General features: G+C 33.5%; 1 protein-coding gene and 1 pseudogene across 1 annotated transcript; both read left to right on the top strand.

The window, feature by feature from the left end:
* The first annotated feature begins 1,031 nt into the window (after positions 1-1,031).
* On the top strand, positions 1,032-11,953 carry LOC149944357 (2-Hydroxyacid oxidase 2-like). Its single transcript, XM_090176316.1, has 8 exons — positions 1,032-1,231; positions 5,300-5,451; positions 8,918-9,173; positions 9,258-9,409; positions 9,935-10,026; positions 10,655-10,813; positions 11,344-11,413; positions 11,880-11,953. The coding sequence occupies exons 1-8, from the start codon at positions 1,032-1,034 to the stop codon at positions 11,951-11,953; spliced, it is 1,155 nt and encodes a 384-aa protein (XP_090032442.1).
* A 2,580-nt stretch (positions 11,954-14,533) lies between these two features.
* Positions 14,534-16,479, top strand: part of LOC149944356 (2-Hydroxyacid oxidase 1-like) — a 34,945-nt pseudogene continuing 32,999 nt past the window's right edge.

The raw sequence follows: 16,479 nt of genomic DNA, 5'->3' as shown, positions 1-16,479 counted from the left end.
ATTTTCAGATATTGAAAATGTTTTATTGCAAGCATAAATTGAAAAATAAAAATGTTTACATTGAATTTATCTATAGAAGTCAGGGGGCTACTCAAAAATATTATTTATTAGATAGTCATTTTGAAGGTTGATATCACCAGTTATCCGGTCAAGAGTTTAAGAAAAAACAGTTGTGCACAAATAAAAATGCCGCATTTACGTTTTCTATAACGGTGTTTCAACTCAACCGTGTTGTATCAAATCACTCCGCTGTATATTAATTACTCGCCTTATTTCACAGATAAAAATGTATCAACTCCTTTAGCTTTGTATCGTCTCACCCCACTTATACGTATTATTTAAATGTACTCTCAGTTTCAAATTTGCAGACGCCTTGATGTATTTCCGAAATAAAAGTACTAATAGATTGAGATTTTTATCTTCCATGCCCTTATTTAATTCAATTAAATATAATTCCGGTGATAGACAAATTATTTTAAAAATACCAAAGCTTGAAAAATGCTATTTAGCTTTTTAAAATTTTAGGATATAAAACTTTTAAATAGTTTTAGAAACAAATTTATCGTCAAAATGTGAACGTTTTAATTAGTAAATATAAAAAGTTTAAATTTAAAAAAAATATTTAACTTCAACAGTAAATAGAGGTTCATATCTACCCATATTTTTAATCGAAATCCATTTTTAATGTCCAATGACTTACCAATTTTACCAGAACTGCCAATTTGAATTTTCCGTGCGACAAACCACAAATTATTTTGCCGCGTCTGCAGTTCTGGGCTCGTGGTTGTTGATTTTCCGTTATTTTTACAATCGAAAAAACGATTCGTCTAAACAAAAGAATAAATAGGAAGTTACTTCATAAATTAATCTGTCCTATTATTTTTCAAGACTAAGCAACTTTTGAACTTGAATGACATTGATTATTTATTGATCTTTTACGGGCGCTGTGAAATTCGGTATAAGATTCAAACCCGCATTCCGTTCACGATTGATGAAAACGGTTGGTCGTAGCTAAAGCCAAGACACTTCAAATGAATATCTCGCTCGTGGTTGTGCTTTTTCTCTTTCCGTTCCACTCTTTGGCCGGCGATTTGTCTTGCGATGGTCTCGTGAATGTGGAGGATTTTCACAAATACGCCAAAGACAACGTCGAACCACGAGCTCTTCATTACTACGATGGAACCGCTCTGCTTGGTTTCACCTACGAAGAAAATATAAAAGGTTTCAGCAGGTACGTGTCATTTCAAATATATTGTGTTTGTATTGTCATAGATAATAAGGTGACATTTTTTGGTGGACGAGAAATATTTGATGTTCTTTTCCATTTTGGGTCGTTTTGCCCAGTTTTCCAAGGAATTTCGAATTTCCTCAATTAATTATATTTTATTTATTGTTTTGCTATCGTCTTTGCCCAAGTATTTTCGTGTTTTGTACATGGCACTTCTCAAAATATTTTCAAATTGTTTGGTTTGTTAGGCTTCATTCGCCTGTTTGGTTTAATGCCTGAAGTACCACGTTAAATTCCTGAAAATCTTAATTTTTTTATTTCATTGACCGTTTTTACCATAATTGAACTTGTCTTCCTTACTGTTTAATTTATAATATCTTAATAGATTAATAGCGCCACCCGGAAGCGATTTCGTAAAGTTTACTCTAACTACTTGTTGTCTTATTAACTAGGTTTATATTAACAATCCCTTGCATTTTTTAATTAATAGTTTATGGCCATTTATCCTAAAAATGTGCAATTTCAATGAAAACTAAATTTTTGCTTTGAATAAAGAACTCTATTTCAAAATATTTTTATAACTAATGTAGCGCCAGGGAAGCTGTTATTTATAGTCCGGTTACCTACTTATCAGTCAGGCAAAGTATCGTTAGTCGTTGGTTGAGTTCATTTCCGCTCTTGTTAATATTAAATAAAACTTTTCTGAGCGATAAAAATTCACTCTTAGTTCATAAATATTAAAAGCTATTCTTCTGTTAATAAACAGGGTAATTGAAGCCTAGTGGACCAGCTGATTGAGATGGCCTGTTTCTAGTGATCCGGGTGTTTGAGATGGCTTTTTCCTAGTGGAAAGGGTTATTAAGATGGGCTTAGCTGGTTATAACCTTCTTTAAGTTCACTTGATGGCCCACAAATTGATTTTAAATTCACTTGGGAAATATGGGGAAAATTCCCACCTTATTCCTAAGAACGTTCTTAAGAGTTTCTTAAGATATGTTTTAAAGTACATTCTTAAGAAACCCTAAAGAATGGGTTTTTCTAAAAACATATATTCTAAAGAATACCATAAAATTCCCTAAACATAAATTCTAAAAAACACAATAAAATTCCCTAAACAGTTCCCAAATAATGCCTTAAACATTTTCTAAGCATTACCTAAACAGTTCCCAAATAATTCCTTAAACATTTCCTAAGCATTCCCTAAATATTTCCCAGATAATTGCCTAAACATTTCCCAAAGAATTTCTAAGATAATTGCCTAAACATTTCCCAAAGAATTTCCCAGAGAATTGCCTAAACATTTCCCAAAGAATTTCCCTACAATTTTAGACAGAATTTACGGATACTAAAAAATGATTATTATTTTGGATTTTTTGCGAAATGTTAAAATATTTGACAATTGATTTTTATTTGACATTTTTTAACCATGTTAATTTTAGATTTAATATTAAATATTAAAACTCAATCAACTGGTAATTGATTTTTATTTCAAATGTTTTTGGTTCATTTTTAAATGGTTAAGAAATATTTAAACCCAATGAAATGATTCATTATTTATATAAGATCTGGTAATATTAGCGCAGGTAATTTTTGAAAATTCTCCAAAAGTTTAATATTGGGCCCTTGTCTTTAAAATAATAATAATATAATCAAACAATTATTCCAAGGAAAACCAAATTCTTCTTTTATTTTCCCTTTATTTTTCTTCGGTTTTTCACAGACAAAATTTTCCAATATTTCCCTAAAGGTTATCCCTCAAACTTCCCATTTCGTTTTTTTCAGAAATCATAAAAAATATTTTCATAATATATTTCAAAGCAATTTATCGCAAGACTTACCTTTAACTTTCCAAAGAGTTATTAAGATAATATTTCGAAACGCTCAAATCATCTAAGACTTATTAGAGCTCCCTTGGATTTTATTAAGATTTCTGGATAATTTTTTTGTAAGGGAAAGATACGCCATTTTTGAAGAAAAGTAATAGCCTACATCTCGTTAAATTCTGGCACCGTTACTAACCGTCACTTGGGTTGAAAGTACTATTAGGTCTAATACGTTAATTTACAGGTTTCATAGTGAACAAGAGTTAAAGAGAACGTTGTACCGGTATTTTCTTACCGGTCAAGTTTATTTTCAGTTTGTTAATGCTCAGTGTGCTAAGTGTGTTTAAACACAGAGTGTTGGAGTTTGTACTTAATAAACTATTTGTTGATTATAAGTCATTTGTTGATATAATGCTTTTAGTAAGTCAAAGTACAAGGTGTTTGAAATGTTTAATCCAAATTTGATTTAAATAAGGAAGATAACTAGACCCATCGATGGGAGGTTTACTTACCTTTATCAGTACTTAGATGGTATTTTTGCGAGGTAATATTGTATTATTGAATCCGAAATTTGAGTTGATTAGGGGCCATTTGTAAATGAAGTAAAGAAGTAGTGGGAAATGTTTGTTTAAGAGTAACTAAGTGTTACAGGAGTAAAAATGGTCACTGGCATTATTTCTATTACAATCGCAACTGTATTCATTGGTTCCCATTGCAATATCGTAATTTGTTTTCTATAGGGATAAAACCATAAATGAAAAGATTTAATTTTGCGAATAATTGCGTAATTTTTGGGTTAATGGTGCTTTTATAATTTATTGGATTTGAGTATTACCTATATAATAATAATAATAATATTAATCAGCTAAGCTAATACCCAAGGCACCACCTTAGGCCCAAGTCCGTGAGCCAGCCAAGTTACCGGTACCAAATGTGCGCACCTAGGTTTGATCATATTTTCAAATTGGTCTACCCCCAAGGGTCATGGGAAAAATTGGTGGAAATTCGTGGGGGGTAGCTGAAATTTCGAAAATGGGTTAAACTGAAATTCATTGCATTGGATACGCAATCACCGTTAGAGTAAAGCATGTTCGGGAGATGGTATGGATGAGAAGCATTTAAAAAATTTATATCGTCACTCAAATTGAAGCATGCATTCTAAAATAATTAAAGGTCATAGAAGAAAAAAATGGCGGTTTTATGAGCTCGTATCTCATTATCTAATTACTTCAAAGTATTGGGTATCAGATTATTCGATAGGCCATCAAACGTACAAAAAGTCATGTTTTATGGCTTATTGCAAAATAACGAGCGGCTCGGGAGCAATTTGATTTCAAGGTGGTAACAAAACCTTTTTTCGAATCGCTCAAATCGAACCGGACGTTCTTGACACTTTTCATCACATTTTAGAATTATACGCCTACACTCTAGTTCATAACAACACTTTGCCGACATTTGGAGTGGTAATTAAACCACTATTTTGCCCCAAAAGGACTTGAAAATCTAAGAAAGTGCTAGAAATACGGTTTCTTGACCGCGTCCACCTTCTTACCTAATAGCCTTAACACGTTGGAGTTTATTGCAATGCGTAGCTATTATAGTTCCTACATTAAATCATATTTAGTGCTATATTGCTGTTTTTGGGGCAGTACTTTTGACGTTAAAATTTTAAAATTAATAGATTAACATATAATTATAACAGTCCTTTTTTGGAATCATTCGTTTCGTGTCCACAATAAAATATTTGGTTATTTGCCATCTTAACACGTTTCATTTAGTTGCGTGGCTACGTAAGCGTTTTCACCCGAGATGTAAGAACAATTTTTTTTTATTTATTATTCTGCCCCTCCCCACCGAATGGATAATTCAACGGTTTTGTTAGCTTATTTGACGTCAACCTTTATTTTCAGTTTTATCGTATTAGCCGAGGTTGAATTTGTCTAACTAACAGAAAAATACTGAAAAACTAGGTTAACTACCAAAAACCTCTTACTAATTGGTCAGTAAATAGTAACCCTTCTAAATCAAGAATGAATTTCTCAAGATGTACTGTTCTTCAAGCTGGAGTGCTTGTATAAGATGAAATGAATAAGCTATACAAATATTATCCCGCTCGACAGTCCCTATAAACCGAAATCATAATATAATCGCGTCAAAGAGGACATAATCAACAATTATATTAATCACATCAAAAAGCAAATATTTGGTTACAAGGAAGTAAAACATGAAAACTTGTATTTGCCTTCAGATTACGAATCAGACCTCGATATATGAGAGACGTTTCACACGGAAATCTATCCACTTCGATCTTAGGATACAAAATCAAAATTCCAATTGGTGTCTCGCCTCACGCGGCGCAGTGTGGAGCGCACCCGGATGGAGAAAATGGAACAGCCAGAGGTAAGAACATAGTGATACTGTCCACTTTAATCATAATCAGATTCATAAACGTTTGCTGATCACATGATTTGGTCACTTTCCGTCTAGTTTCTAAATGATCTCAGCTGATTTATCGTCTCGGGGGCGAGTCGGGTCTCTTTAGGTCTATTATCTTTCGCCAATGTAATGAGATAAGTTTCCTCTATTGAAATATATATATGAACTGGAGGTAGCTTCAGATGCTTGAGACAATAGCCTTAATAAGGATGGACTGTACTTAAAACATCTTATAATGAAATAAAAGATGAAACATTTATTTATTATTATATACCTCATGCAGCCCTCATACACAGCAGCCCCTTCATAAGAAAACTGCTGGAAGTTACATTTTAAAACGATGTAAAGGCTAGTTTCCTTTATGGGGTGCCCGAGTGGTGAAAACTAGGAACAACTCCGTCTACGTTGAGTTTGCAAGTTATCCCCTTCTGGTTTAAGGTGTTTTCCCTGAGTTCTTTCAGTTTCTTCTTTTTATAAAAACTGGTTGGGGTTAGCCAAAATTGTAAGTCTAGTAAGCATTCCAATGTATTGTTACTCAGTAACCTAATTTAAGGGCAATCAAAGTCGCTCGATGACTTTGACTTTAGTGGTGTAGTCCTAAAAAGAAAGGAACCGGGGCGCTACCTGAATACGGCCAACTTCGATTTCGCGCGTGATCGAACCGGCCGCTATCAATGTACATCCAACTTCGATGTTTATAGCTATTGAAGTTATCCGTACCCAAGGTTCGTGGAAATTTTCTGAAAGAATTAACAATAATTTAAGGCACTCATTCATTCACCATTTTAAATTGCCTCGACTTACCTAAATGCACGGCAACGATGCCAAAATCCACTAATTTTGCGACGCTGATCTCATAAAGAGAAAATGCTTGCTTGAGTAGCGAATCAAAATAAGGAGCTTTACTCCGGCCAGGTACTTTCGCGAGGCTAGGATGAAAGTAATACTCAGCATTCCGATGTTACCGAATTCTACGTATCATTTTTGAAATAAAAATTTATATTTTCTAACAATCACTAACCGTAAATTGTGAACCTGACTAAGATAACCAAAAACCCTACTCGTGTTTTCTAAATATGACATCATTCGCTGATAGTAGTTAGTAATTTAAATTACGAATCTGCCCATGATAAAAATATTAAAATCAGATTGATTAAAACATTAAAAATAAAATAGAAGAAATTTCGTGCTCCCCAGATAAAGAAAAAATTATGATTAAAAAACAATTAGAAAACTGTAAATACCCAACAAATGTAATTGATAAAATATTCAACGCACAGATCACTAAAAATGAAGTTAAAGAAAAAACCAAAGTAAAGAATATTATAACCTTACCATATGTAAAAACGATAAGTGAACAAACCAAACGACAGCTAAAATTATTAAACGTAAAATTAATTAATAAATTTGATAACACATTAAAAAGTATGTTAGTTAAAAATAAGCCACAAGAAAAACTAAATGAATGTACAGGAATCGTATATAATATCCCATGTGATTGTGGAAAAAACTACATAGGCCAATCAAAACGTAACTTAAAAATTAGACAAAAAGAACATTTAAAATGCGTAAAAGAAGGAAATATGCAAAATGGTATAGCGAAACATGTATGGAACACTAGAGGGCACGAAATTAAGTGGGATAAAACAGAAATTATATGTAAAGAAAATGATTGGTATAAAAGATTATTCAAAGAAAGCGCGCTTATAAAAAAACAGGGAAACTTAAATCTCGACGACGGTCAAAATATCGACCTAAAAAAATGGGGTAGCATTATATATAAAAAAAAACAACTTGTAAATCTGCGCATGTGCAGGCTCAAACGGTGCAATATTGTAAATTTAAAATTCTCCTTCAGTTGATAAAGAGCCTCGAGCTCGAAAGCTCCTACGATAATAACCTAATAAAGGTTTTTAAATTCTAATCTCCATGTGTAATTCTTTTATTTTTAAATTACTAACTATAGTTTTTAACCATGGACAATAACAAATTTTGCATTTATTCGCTAATAGTATTAACAAATTTAATTTAAAAAAAATCACACAGTTAACAGCTATTACTATTACGATAACTGGACGCTTAATCACTCTAGAGTAATGGGATTTATATGAAGGATGGCAGTAAAGTAGGAAACGATAAGATAAATTAGTAATTGGATGAAAGGTACTGAAGATCAATATTGTTAATAAACAAAAATTTTAAGCCAACTACTACGCAGTCGCAGTACCAATGATTTACGAAATAGAAGCAAGGCGCACCCTGGCAAGTTGGAAAATAAGAGACCGGGTGCGCTCTGGCAAGATGAAATAAAGAGGCAGGGTGCGCCCTGGAATAACGGAAAAACCAAGGCGGGGCGTTGCCCTGGCTCGACTACACCACTGGTGGTGCCTAGCTAAATTAGTATTACTATTATATATATTATTAGCTAAGGCTAAATATTCTATTACTCTTCTTCACTTTCTATGGTTAAATCAAAAATTTATTCTTATAAAAAAGTTATCTGGCTACAGGGAAAAAGAGCCTGTAAAAAGAGTTAAGTAAGTTGAGTTTTCTTTGGTAAATCACAAAATGAGCAGGGTAATACTTTCATAAACGATCATTATGTATCCGCTACTGCCATATAAGTAAGTCGCGGCTAAAGTGTAGTACCTGAATGGTACACTAGATGTCGTTTTCAGCAGGGCTTCATATATAATGTAGTAGGTCCGATTGTTTAGAATTTATCAAGCCTACGAACGGATCATACGGTTTCGCTTTAAATTCCTAGTCTCTCGAATTTAATCCATTAAACGTCTTATGAATTACGATATGACTAAGGCTTAGCATCAAATATTAATCGTCAATAGGCGCTTTAATAAATCATCCTTCAAGGAAATCGCGAAGAAGTACCATTATTTCTATAGTGCTTATTGAAATAATGAACTTTTTCACCGGTAAACAGAACGTCGTGTTTTTGCTGAAAAAAGCTACCTGTTTAAAAGGGAACGCTTGTTGCTGCCGTAAAGGTGAAAAAGTTCCATTATTTTAACAAGCACTATATAGATAGTGACTTGCAGGTACGGGCTCTCCGAAATATTATTTCTTGGCAATTTCCTGGGAGGATGATTTATTGAAGCATCTATTATAACAAACATCTTTTTGATTGAGCAAAAATAAATTAAAACATGAGCAGATATTGTAGTTGGTTAGGAATTTCTTTAAAACGTTCTTCTCCGGCTGAACTGATAAAGAGCACATTTCCGATTGATAAAAGCCTTACGCTCTCGTTAATCCAGACAATTATTTAAATTTCAATTGGAAAATTTATGCGCTTTATCTTAACCTTATCATAGAATGATAACTGGTTACACTTCTTATGTTTTATTGATATTTTAATATTTAATGGTCTCTTAATTGACATGCAAAACATTGAAACCTACTCCCTCCGCAGCTGCCCGTGATTCAGGAACAGTCATGATCCTGAGTACGTATTCCACGTTGTCCATGGAAATGGTCGCCGAAGCAGCGCCAGGCGGACTTCGTTGGTTTCAATTACATTTGTTCCCCAACCGTAACTTGACATTCGACATGGTGAAGCGAGCTGAGAGAGCCGGTTACAAAGCGTTGGTTCTCACCGTCGATTTCCCCGTAGAAGGCATTCGCTATTTTTGGGACCAGGAACGCTTCAGTGTGCCTGACGGAATGACGTTCGTTATTTCATCTTTTTAAGAAACTGAGTAAACTACGGAACCAAAAATTGAAATAATATTAAATTTTCACTTTCATATCAGCTATGGTAACTTTGATATGTACATCAATGGCGAACATCAGCACATATTTCTGAGTGAAGCTGTTGACCCTGATGCCAACAACAGCTGGAACGATTTAACTTGGCTGAAATCTTTGACACGTCTTCCTATTGTCTTAAAAGGAATTTTAACAGGTCAGTAAACTAGAATTTTATCCGATGGAACTAAGTTCGGGAAAAGTAAACTCTGCATTTCTACATTAATTTCAAAATATTAAACTATCAAATTCAAAAGTGGTTTACAGTCAGAGAAGGGAGAAGCGTTGATTTTGCCCACAATTTTTCCGGTGTTTTTTGACGAAATGTTTGCCAATAAAATAAAATTATCGGGTCGGCCTCCTCATCCTCTCCAAAGGGACATCATTGTTTAATTGACTAACTATATCGAAAGGCACTTTTAAACCGAACTCATTTATACGTAAGCTTAAAAGAAATGTTAAGTGTTTGCGCAGTGATTTAATTATATATCCTAATTTTACATTAATCTAAATCTGCACTTCGCTATAAAACGAAACAATTTTTACCGAAATTAAAACTGTGAACTGTTTAGCAGAATCTTATTTAACCGAGATAGGAATCGAGAATAGGAATGCCAGAAATCAATCAAAACAGAGCATATCCTTTAAGTCTTTCGCGCGGTAATCAAACTTTATGTTATAGCCGATGATGCAAGATTGGCCGTCAGATATGGGGCCTCTGCAATTCTTGTCTCCAACCACGGAGGAAGACAATTGGATGGCGTCCCTGCTACGGTGAGATCAAATTTACAATATTTTTTTTTGCTGATGATCAACGTCGTATAAGCTAATCAATTCATAGAGCTATATTTATATTTCGTAAACTTCTTTCTGGATTCAAGATGGCGGAAATCATTTATAAATTAAACACTTGAATCAGCTTTTAAAAATTACAAAAGTTAATTTAAATTCAACTATTTAATAACAAAAGATGTTTTTACGCTAACCATTTCCGATAATAAATTAGAAAGATAATTTTACGCTAACCATTGCCGATGAAAAATTAAAATATAATTTTACGTTAAATATTTCTGGTGATAAATTAAAATGTAAAATTTAAGATCGTTGGCGTAATAAAAATGGGAACTGTATATCAGCAACGAAATTTGTTAACGAGTTAAATTGCAACACGGGTAATTAAATTTTATTACTCTGTCGTGGCAGAAAAAAAATCCAATTGTATAGATGTTCCCAACTTCTATTAGAAGGTAATTCAAATTTGAATTTCATATATTGTAATTGAATTAAATAAAACACATCTTGAATTGAATTTTTCTTCCCAATTGGTGATATATTTTTTAAAAATAAATTGATGTACCATTTTCATAAGTGATATAATCCAAAGGTGTAATATTATTTACAGATTGAGGTACTGCCCGAAATAATTAGAGCTGTAAATGGAGCGATAGAAGTGTACATGGACAGTGGAGTGCGAACTGGAGCTGATGTTTTCAAAGCTCTAGCTTTGGGCGCAAGAGCTGTTTTCTATGGAAGGCCTAATGTTTGGGGACTTTCCTACCAGGTAAAACCAAATTTAAAATTTCAAGGTTTAAATGCAACTGCGGTCAATGATGGATAAACTGGACCGTCAAGGAAAAATCCATGATTAATTATTTTAAATTACTTTTAATGACAAGTTAAATTTCGATTAGCCAGCAATTGGTATCGAGTGGATTTTTCTATATTTAAAACAAAAGCCAGTTTGGATCTGGGTCGCCTTAAGAAGAGCATTAAAACAATTTTTGCAAGATATTATAGTTTCCTTTGAAATCTGTGTGTTGTTTTGTTTCTGTGGTAAATGTTTTTCTGTTTTTGTATTGAAAATCCAACTCAAAATTGGTTAATTAGGAAAAGTTAAAGTTTGCACGCTGGTTCAAGACGTCATGGATATGTTTATCCAAATAGTAATTATATCCAAGGAACAATTAGATTTTCAGTTTATTTTGTGTACAAGTTTTGAAAACGTTTGACCTTATCGTATATTAATGATTGAAATTTTAAAGAATAATCTATATTGTTGAATTAAAATGATTTAAATTTTTGATCATGCAGGGTGCTAAAGGGGCTAAATGCATTATGGACATTCTATCCAGAGAACTGAACACCACTATGTCTCTCGCAGGTAAAATAAGATTCCTCAAACAAAATAAAACTTTTGAGATTAAAACACCACATCAGTACCGAAGTTTGTGAAGAACTCTTAATTCGGATTGGCAACACGTAGAGATTGAGCCGTGAGCAGTGGCGTAAATAGCGCACCCGCAGACCGCGCGGCGCGGGGGGCCCCCGAAAACTAGGGGGCCCCCAAATGTTTATGATTAAAATCGGTGCTATTTAAAAGGGCTCAGAGTCGTTTTTCGTGGGGGCCCCGGAGTTCCTAGTTACGCCACTGGCCGTGAGATCAAATTCAGCCCCTAACCAAAATACTTCCAAAAGTATAAACAATAATCAAAGCTTATAAGAGCATAATTGGGCTTTCTTCTCATGAAAATTTAAAATTTGACTTATACCAGCGAGCCAGCTTTCTAGGCTAGTCTATTACTTTTATCTAAACAGGATTGTTAATAACCATTAACATTTTTTTTAAGGTTTCAAAAGTGTAACTTCTATTAGCAACGATGCTCTGGTAAAAGAAGGATACTATAGTTACCAAAAGTGGTGAGAAAGATGAATGTCAATAATGACCAAGATTCATTGGCGACTCTCATTTCAACTAGTGACATTTCACATAAAAAGAAAACAATTTTATCATCAGGCACATATTATCCAATATATATAGCCCATAACGTACTGTGACTGACTTAACACCGTTTCTAATGGTCGTGATTTTTAAGCTATTTGCCAGCCGAATTAATCCACTTAACAATGTAGTAGTTTTAAATAAGTAAAATTTCCGACGCAATGTTATTTAAAACCTTATTTTATCTCTGTTATATTTTTTGATTTAACGTAATACTGGTTATGCATAAACTTGAATTGATATTATCAGTATATATCTATCTTGAAAATATATTATATAGTTCTGGTAAAAGTAAGTACTGAAATAGTTATGGTTGAAATAATTGAGAAATAATGTCAATTATAATTGTTGATTAAATATTTTTAAGAAAAACCGATGAAAGTTAATAAAAATAATTGTATTTAAATTTAACTGAAAATTAAAATTGTTTGAATTTTATATCGTTACATTTATTGAAGTAAAATATTGAACCAGTTTTTAAGAATGCCAACACCGTTAACAAATGTTTTAACTAGGCTTTTATTTGTAATATTTATATGATTTTTCATAGTTTAGTTTTTAATTTTTTCCAAATAATAGATAAAAATAGCAGTTTTGAGGTTGATTAAATTCTAAAATAAAACGAATTACTCCACTTGGCTTTCGCATTATTTACAATAACGCAATCACAGGAAATAAGCTAATTTGCCATTTACCTATTTCTCTCATAACAAGAAAATTAAGAAAGTAATATATTATTTTATTCCAACAAATTGTATAGTAAATAAGAAATACAAATATTGAAAAAGATCTGGGCCAAAACTATTAAAGGCAGTGGAAGAAAATATGAACTGGTTTATTAAACCATTAACTGGTCTAGTTTTTACTCATGTATTCAACCAAGAATTGATTTATTTGAACTAAGGGAGAATGACTATGATGAGACGACATGTGGGGATCATGGTTGAAATTTCCCGCAGCACGAAAGGGGGAGGGGAAAATAAAACTCATCTTCGTGCGCTTCAATCGCGTCGGTAGACCAATGAGAGAACACACTGTTTGACGTACCTTTCGAGAATGCAGAGGTGGGCAAAAATTGTGAGCGAATTCTGAAATGAACGCTCAGACCTTTTTAATTTGAGTGATCAAGTAAGCTAGTGCTCAATACTGGCGATGCTATTTTCTCTCTCTTAAACTGAAAAAGCTCAGGCCGAGCACCGTGAAATTCTCTCAGTCACTGATCTTTCACAGTGCGTTGAGCGAAATCGGTTGATCGACACGCTAGCCTGCTCAATTTGAAGCGCCACGTCCTCCAGCGGCGGGATAATTCGTTCACTAGAAAGCGCTGACGGCGGGCTGAGTGAGATCGCGCCGAGAGAAGCGGTAGTTTTTTAACACTGGAATTTCTCAACCCACTGAGCGACGGGATAGTCATTTTTCCGGAATTCGCTCACAGCGCGGTGAGAAAAAATTATACAAATAATATTTTATTGTCGATTTTTTATTCAATGCACTTTTTTATGAAATAATTTATAAGAAATGAAACTTTTTTCTCACAGCGCTTTGAGCGACTTCCGGGAAACAGTCAACCTAGTCGTTCAGTGGGATGAGAAATTCCAATGTTAAAAAACTAGCTCTTCTCTCGGCGCGATCTCACTCAGCCCGCCGTCAGCGCTTTCTAGTGAAGGAATTATCCCGCCGCTAGGGGAAGCGGTGCTTAAAATTGAGCAGGCTAGCGCCTTGATCGGCCGATCTCGCTCACCGCGCCGTGAAAAATCACTGACTGAGCAAACTAATCGGCGATCACCCTGAGCTGGCTCAATTTCTCTTTATCGCTTAACAAAACCAACCGACCTTCGTATTTGAAGTGCTCACTCGTTTCGAGAAGATTTTCAAAAATGAACGCTCACAATTTTTGCCCACCTCTGCGAGAATGAGGAGGATTGGGAGCAACGATACAAATCTTCTCAATTTAGGCATTCTCCTTAAAAACTCATCAATTCATTTTTGAAGCGACTTAAAGAACCCCAGAATCTATTGAATTTTGATCCGTTAATAGCTGATTTAAAAATAAAGTGTTTGAATTTCGAAATTATTTTTATCTCCAAGATTTCTTATAATATTTTCTTTAACCAAGGATTTAATAATTCGTACAAAAATACGGTGAGATTTCGTCTTTATTATTTCGAAATAAATTGATAATTTTCCATTTTATCGATGTACAAATGTAAAATATAAAATCCTTTTTAACATACTAGATTCCAAAATAGCGATCAGTTTCCTTCTGTCTCCGAACAAACTTTATCGTGTTTATACCTCTTAGCAAAATGATTTGGATATTAGGCTTCGTCTTAGTTTGGGTCCTTTTTCCGAGTTATTCTAAAACGGAGAACACCACTAAGGCCTATTGCCTCAACTATACAGTTAAAGATTTCCACATCTACGCGAAAGCTAACATCGAAGCAAATGCACTTCAGTGGTACGACGATGTAGCTTCACGAGGGAATGCCTTTAAAGAAAAACATGGCAGCATTTAACAGGTAATTAAAAGTAATTTCACAAAAGCTATATGACTGTTATTGCTGGAATGCTGGAAATACTATTTTTAATGATAGATTTTTCGAAATGTGTGTTAAATTTATTTTGAAATTTAAATTAAATTAAAGTGTTTTTCGGTGTTAAAAACTAAAACATCGAATTTATGAATATTTACAATTATCAGCGAATAAATTACAGAGTTCAATTGTTGTGATTGGATTTAAGGAAGTTTAATTACTAAAATATCTTTTCGACTTTCGTAATCGAAGGCAAGAATAAAATCTTTTTTAAGGGGAAAAGATACTCTAATTACATGAAGGTCTACTTAACACCAGAGTGGTGTGTTTGATAACCTTATACACACATTTTATTTATTTCGTACATTATAAATTAAGGCTTAATTGTTAAAGAAACTCGACTTTAATAAAGCCAATATAATTGTTTAAAAATTTACTTTAAAAATAAATGATATTTTTCGGTGATATTCTGGTCACTATCACCGCAAACCTTTGTCAAGAGTGACTTATGTGACAGAATTCTTGGCCTGTTATATTACATAACGCAGTAAGAGGGGTGTGTTAAAGTTAAAGAGTTACAAAATGTGACTTCATATATCATTAAACTTTATAGTAACCTATATATATAATTAATTTTGGGTACACAAGCAATAGAATACCTGTTTTCTACATTTTAATTTGTAGGCTTAATTAGGGTTAATGGTGCTTTCATAATTGAGAGGGGTTTGAGAGTTTAAGGGGTTGGGTCTTTGCAAATGCTGGATTATAAATATTAAACAGCATCTTATATTTTGTTATTGATTTCAGATTGCGCATTAGACCAAGGTTTACGAAAGACGTTACTGACAGGGACTTAGAAGTAACATTATTGGGACAGAAATTAAGTCTTCCAATTGGAATTGCCCCGGTTCCATCTCAATGCGGTGCCCATCCAGACGGCGAAAATGCAACCGCTAAGGGTAAAACATTAGTTGGGTTGTAAGAAGTTTGTTGCCCACCATACCCGATATTACAAGTACTTATAATTTTAAGATTAATCAGAGTCGTTTCAATTATCAGTAACACCATCTTAAATCACAAATGGTTTTTATTAAATTTCTGTTTTTTTACCACGAAACCGGTATGTTTTGGGAACTTGCGAAAATCTTTAAAAAGCATTAGTTTGTCTAATAATAATAAGGATTAGTAAGGCTAATTCTGAATGCGCCACCCAAGTCATCTGCTATTAGAGATACCTTATAAACTTCTGTTTATAGTAACTTATTTTTTTACCTTTATTTGAAACATTAATCAGGATTTATTTAAATTACGCACGTTTTCAATTAAATGGAATACCTCCATATCATCTTCTGCCGTTACGCCACATCTGGGCAGCTTTTCGTTGTTTGGTGATATCACTGTGCGTCTAGCACTCTGTAGAATTTATAATCCACCCTGGTCGATGTATGGGAGAGCAATTTTATGATAAGTGCCCGCCGACTGTAACCTAAGCGCAACTAACCTTTTAGGTATAATTAAAATCACAAAACTGGTATTTAATAACTATTGAAAAGAAATTTAATAAACTGGTGAGTTGAAAGTTACAAAAGTTACAAATTTAAGTGAGTTAAATACTCAACAACCGAATACTAAAAGGAACAAGTGAGCACCGGTTGTTGTCCGCTCTATTATAAAAATCCAACTGAGGACCCACCCAAAATGGAAATGACCTGCCTCTCGGTATAATCGCTGTTACAGAAGAGCCCTCCGTTCCCTCGTCCGTTTCCCGTTTTCTTAAAGATAGTTCAAAAATATAATACAAAACATAATCATTTAACAGATATATACATTTTAAACTAAATACAGAAAGTTATGAATTAAATTAATACAAATAAATTCTAATTAATTACTACGTCACTGTAACAAATTATCGTT

The sequence above is a fragment of the Leiobunum rupestre genome, chromosome 5 (genome assembly GCF_980474605.1).
Source record: "Leiobunum rupestre chromosome 5, qqLeiRupe1.1.hap1, whole genome shotgun sequence".
NCBI classification, from domain to species: domain Eukaryota; kingdom Metazoa; phylum Arthropoda; class Arachnida; order Opiliones; family Sclerosomatidae; genus Leiobunum; species Leiobunum rupestre.
This window is presented reverse-complemented; position numbering and strand designations above follow the sequence as displayed.

Excerpts from the sequence above, each read along its gene's own strand:
- LOC149944357 (XM_090176316.1), top strand. The coding sequence starts at position 1,032 with ATGAATATCTCGCTCGTGGTTGTGCTTTTTCTCTTTCCGTTCCACTCT. Across the intron at positions 1,232-5,299 it reads AATATAAAAGGTTTCAGCAG|ATTACGAATCAGACCTCGAT; the intron begins GTACGTGTCATT and ends ATTTGCCTTCAG. Across the intron at positions 9,410-9,934 it reads CTTAAAAGGAATTTTAACAG|CCGATGATGCAAGATTGGCC; the intron begins GTCAGTAAACTA and ends TTTATGTTATAG.